The 5,226-nt window shown below is 53.2% G+C and overlaps 1 protein-coding gene across 1 annotated transcript in view; it reads left to right on the top strand.

The window, feature by feature from the left end:
- The first annotated feature begins 2,317 nt into the window (after window positions 1-2,317).
- Window positions 2,318-5,226, top strand: part of DIABLO (diablo IAP-binding mitochondrial protein) — a 22,000-nt gene continuing 19,091 nt past the window's right edge. Inside the window, exons 1-2 of the mRNA XM_017544307.2 lie at window positions 2,318-2,962; window positions 4,309-4,435. Of these exons, the coding sequence (XP_017399796.1) occupies window positions 2,685-2,962; window positions 4,309-4,435 (405 nt within the window). The 5' untranslated portion in view covers window positions 2,318-2,684. The remainder of the gene's footprint in view (window positions 2,963-4,308; window positions 4,436-5,226) is intronic.

Genomic DNA, 5,226 nt, shown 5'->3' with positions numbered 1-5,226 from the left:
CCTAGCTTCAAGCAGTCCTCCTGCCTCAGCCCCCGCAAAGTGTTGGGATTACAGGTGTGAGCCACCACATCAGCTGAAAGACTCTTTTTAAAATATCAAAATGAACTGGATGTCTAAAGCAGACAGTAAGAAGGACTCTGATAAAGAGGGACTATGATAAAGATCGTGAGGCATAGAAATGCAGACATCATGTAGACAATCTTCTTTGGACTGTGAATTTACTGTAAAATCTGACATATTCAATCATGTGGTTTAATATGACATCCCATAGAAAATAGAGGATACTTTTTTTTGTCAGACAACAGAAGCAAAAGGCAGTTATTTAAAATTTCTCAGATTCTTTTTATTTCTAAATGGATAAGTGTGAATTTCCAGCCACATAGTGTTTCTTAGCTTCAGTTACTCTGTTGCTGTGAAACACCCCAAATCGGGTGGTAACAAGAGGCTACAAAGGCTAGAACGTGTAACTGCCTGGAGACATCCATTTGGAGGATGTGAGAGTTAAAAGGGAACAGAATCAGGCCTATTTTTAATAGCCTGTCTGGTTCATCCATTATTTTGGTGTGGGGGACGGTATAAATCTCAGCTGTACTCTGTTTCCAGTAGGTAGGACACGGAAGATAACCAGTTCTCGGGGGTAGTAATTACTACTCACTGGCTTCCTGAGCAGCTTGATAATGTTCTGCTCCTGTTTTCAGCCTCACTGTGGCCAAGGCAATAATTTGATAATAAGAGATCCTGATTAAATTAAGGAGCCATTTGCTTCTGGATGATGATGTTGATAAAAGGGTTGATGTCCACACTGCCTGCTCTTTCAAAGGTCAAAAAACAGTCTTGAAGTAAAAACTGCAACAAGCAAAATAATCGGAAGTAGCTTAGTTTGTGTTTTCATTTCCTTTGTTGTTGCATCTGGGAAAGTGTTCATTGCAGAAATCGTCACTGGCTCCTTTTGCCTCACATCTGGAGGAGGTGAAATTGGAAGTGTCACATTGGAAAGGTGCCTGCCTGTACAATGAGTCTGTAAGCTGCGAAACTCTGTAAATTGCAATCAAGCACTTCGGAGATTTCGGTCACCTAAGCTTGGTTCTCACACACGTGCATGCTTGCATTTGCATGTTTTTTAAGACAACAGCTTTTGTTTTATTTGGGCGGTCATAAGTGACCACTGGTGCAGTGGTTCTTCTGGTGCCCAGACTCGGAGGAGATGGGACTGCTCTCCATGTGTCAGAAACGAAACTACTGGCACTCTAACCCCTTACAGTATTGAGAAAAACACAAGACAAGAAGGGGCTTGAAATACCCACTAGTGTACCACCTGCTCAGCCCATCTAGGTCTGTGAAACCACAGCTGAGCCGTGTGGGCTGTGGTGGTGAGGGCGGAGGGCGGGCAGGGTTGCCAGCGCCCCGCCTGGGCTGGGAACGCCTGTGCGCAGCTCCCTGAGAGCTCAGGGACCACGCGGAGGTTGTAATTGGTCTCTAGACCACACCTAGTTGTTGAGTGCCGCTGCTTGAAAATCTTAGCTCTGCTGAGATCGCGGAGTACACACAAGCTACCTTTGGGCACCAGAGCAGACAGGGGACCGCGGAGCTTCTGGGTGGAACAGTCTGGAAACTTTGCCAAGTAAGTGAGATGGGAGAGAGGGAAGCCAGTGCCTGGCACTACGGGGAGTGGCTGGGCAGGTCAGCAGTGGCAGTGCGGTAGGGTTCCTACTGTCTGATGAGCTGGTGTGGGGTTCTTACTGTCTGATGCCGTCTCTGGTGGAAGTTAGCAGCGCGGGGGCAGATGCAGAGAGCACGGTAGGGGAGGCGAGCCCAGGATCGGATTGATGCCCACCCACCACCTGGCACCCTGCAGTCCTGGCTGACCAGGAGACAAGCTGGACCACAAAGCAAAGATCCTCCAACTCTGCTGCTGGCAAGCCTTGGGGCCAGGGAACTCACAGAAGGGCAGGTCTGGGCCTGTGCCTTCCTCCTGCCCACACGGGTCTCTCTCCCCTTCCCCTTCCAGCCAGGGCCGCCGCTGGGGCTGCAGCTTGAGTGACGGGAAAAGAAAGCTTTACTCTACCAGCCTATTAGCGGCACAAACAGCATTAAAAATGCAGGAGGTGGTGGGAAGAGAGGGCCGGGAGGAAGACTCGTGCAGCAGCGAGGCGCGGGGAAGAGCCGGGTTCTGCCTCCTCAGCCTAGATCAGAGCCGAAGAACGAGGGCAGTTTGGGTTGAGAAGGAGTCTCCAGTGTAACCAAGAAGCAAGCGTCCAGGAGGCTGCTGGGGAGGCTGGTACTGTGGGCTTCCCTAGCCTTCGTTTGCTGTTTCGAGGGCCAGGACCTCGTGTGTTCCCGTCCGCCCCTCTGGACGGCGCCAGCCCTGCAAGCTGCCGACCGTCCTGGGGCTCCTGCGCAGCGCGATGCCGGCCTCGTCCACCGTCCACGTGCTGCAGCTGCTGCGGGAGCTGCTCGCCTTCGTGCTCCTCAGCTACACGGTGCTCATCGGGGCGCTGCTGCTGGCCGGCTGGACCACCTACTTCCTGGTGCTGAAGTGACAGCGCCGCCGCCGCGCCCCGCCCCTCCCCTCGCCGGACCCAACTCACCGCGGAACTCCCCTCAAGTCCGGGCCAGAGCCGAGGCCCCGCCCACCCCCAAGCGCCGCGGCGCCCTACTCAGCTCTGCGCCCTCAGGCCCTGCGTATGCCCCGCCCCGCGCGGAAGCACCGGCAGTTGGTTGTCTGGCGCGGCCGTTACGACCGTTGCCCTAAACCCCGCCCTCTCCCTCCCCATCTGCCCTATCCCGACTACTTCCTTGGGTGGGGGCGTGGCCATGGGGCGAGGCTCTCTCAGGTGGAGGCCGGGCCCCGCCCCGCGCTCGCGAAGCTACGTCACCTCCGGCGTGTGCGTCCGGCGTCCGCCCGCCACGGGATGGCGGCTCTGAGGAGTTGGCTGTCGCGCAGCGTAACCTCGCTGTTCAGGTACCGCTGCAGCCGCGTAGCGGGGGCAGAACCAGAGGGAGGGACCGACGTGGATAGCGCTGAGGCCCGGCCCACGGCACTCGCTTTGCTTACATGCTCATCCCTCTTCGGCCGAGCCGGGCCGCGGCGTCTCTCCTTAGTCGGGATGACTGAGAACCGTCCTGCCTTGGCCCCCTGGGTCAAGCCCGGCTTCCTTTCTTTTGAGTTCGTCCATTTTCTAGAAGCGAGTCTCTCAGGCTGCCTTCATGGGGCCTCTCTGCCTCCCGGCCAGCTCGCATCGGCCCCTCGAAGTCCCTGAGGAGACTTGGAGAGGAGGAGGGACACGGCGTGGGGGAGCCAGGGAAGAGAAGGGAGCGTCCGAGGACGTCCTCCCAGAGGGCAGAAGGGGCCTGGGGAACTGATGCGGGGGACCTCGGCTCGGGGCTTACCTCCTAGCGCTGCAGGCTCCTGGGCGTTTGTAGCGGGACCGTCAGACACACCTGGTACCCAGGCCAGGGGTGCAGAGCTAAATCCTGCCTGCAGGAGCGTTTATTGTAGAAAGCTTTAAGGCGACATTTTATTTTATTTTTTGAGTCAGGATCTGGCTCTGTCGTCCACGCTGGAGTGCTTGGCCAGATCGCAGCTCACTACAACCTCCGCCTCCCCGGTTCAAGCTATTCTCCTCTCCTGTCTCAGCCTCCCGAGCAGTTGGGATTACAGGAGCTCCCCACCATCCCCGGCTGATTTTTGTAATAGTAGAGACGAGGTTTAACCATGTTGATCAGGCTGGTCTGGAATTCCTGACTTGAGATGATCCACCCGCCTTGGCCTCTCAAAGCTCTGGGATTACAGGCGTGAGCCATCGTGCCCAGCCTTTTTTTTTTTTTTATTTTTTGTTTTTTTTGACGTTGTCCTGCTGTGTCACCAGGCTGGAATGAAGTAGTGCTATCTCAACTCACTGAAACCTCCACCTCCCAGGTTTTTTTTTTTTTTGCCAGCCATATTTCGCAGTCTGGTCTTGAACTCCTGAGCTCAAGCAATCCTCTTCCAAGTGCTGGGATTACAGGCGTGAGCCACCATGCCCTACCTTAGGCAACATTTTAAACTTAAGTGTTGTCTTTTGAAAATTTCAAAACCCCTCGCCGGTTTCCTGCTTGTGATGGTTGGCCTGGCCCCCCAGGCCGTCACGCCCCACTGTCCCCCCCCTGGCCCACTTGCACTGTGCCCTGTCATCAGGAAGGCTGTCCCACATCCTCATTTAGGTTCCTGCTTGGCCCGAGTTTGAGGTTTGTAGCCCCTGCAAATAAATCCAAGAGCCTGTTACAGATTGGCAGTTGTGCCTTATGAAATCTGACTTCTATTTCCAGGTACAGACAGTGTGTTCCTGTCGTGGCTAACTTTAAGAAGCGTTGTTTCTCAGAATTGATAAGGCCATGGCACAAAACGGTGGCAGTTGGCTTTGGAGTAACCCTGTGTGCGGTTCCTATTGCACAGGTAAAGTACTGCCCCGTGCAGTGTTTCTTATCTTAGTGTACCGTGTTCTCTCGAAGTCTCAAGTGGGCAGTGAAGCGTCAGATAAGCTACCATTGTTTTTACCCAGTGTGCCCATCCCTTCCCCCACATGATGATATACTTTGTATGACACCAGGATCTTTTCACAGTTGAGTAGATGTATTAATATTCTCATTTTGATTGTCTCATTTGGTAGTGTTATGTATAACATTTTTCTTTTTGGTACCACAAAGAAAAATTAGTACTAGGACAAAGGATCTCTCAGCAAAGCAATTCTTTTTACTTCATGCAGAAAGGGTACTCCCATTAGATTGCTAATGGCAATAGATTGCTACCCCTTGCACGATGACTAGCAAGGGTACCCTTCCTGTAGTCCAGGAAGTAAAAATTTCGTTGCTAAACGATCCTTTGTCTTGGTGCTGATTTTTATTTGCGGCACCAAGCATCTATTTCCAACAGGTAGGAACAGCACATCAAATTATATAAAGGGGATAGAGGGAAATAAGAGTTAGACTAGGCATGGTGGCTCATGCCTGTAATCCCAGCACTTTGGGAGGCGGAGGAGGGTGGATCACGATGTCAAGAGATCAAGACCATCCTGGATAACATGGTGAAATCCCATCTCTACTAAAAGTACAAAAAATTAGCTGGGTGGCCGGGCACGGTGGCTCAAGCCTGTAATCCCAGCACTTTGGGAGGCCGAGGCGGGTGGATCACGAGGTCAAGAGATCGAGACCATCCTGGTCAACATGGTGAAACCCCGTCTCTATTAA

Source organism: Cebus imitator, unplaced genomic scaffold (assembly GCF_001604975.1).
Source record: "Cebus imitator isolate Cc_AM_T3 unplaced genomic scaffold, Cebus_imitator-1.0 Scaffold169, whole genome shotgun sequence".
NCBI lineage: Eukaryota > Metazoa > Chordata > Mammalia > Primates > Cebidae > Cebus > Cebus imitator.
Note: the sequence above shows the minus strand (reverse complement) of the source record. Positions and strands in the feature narration are given on the sequence as shown.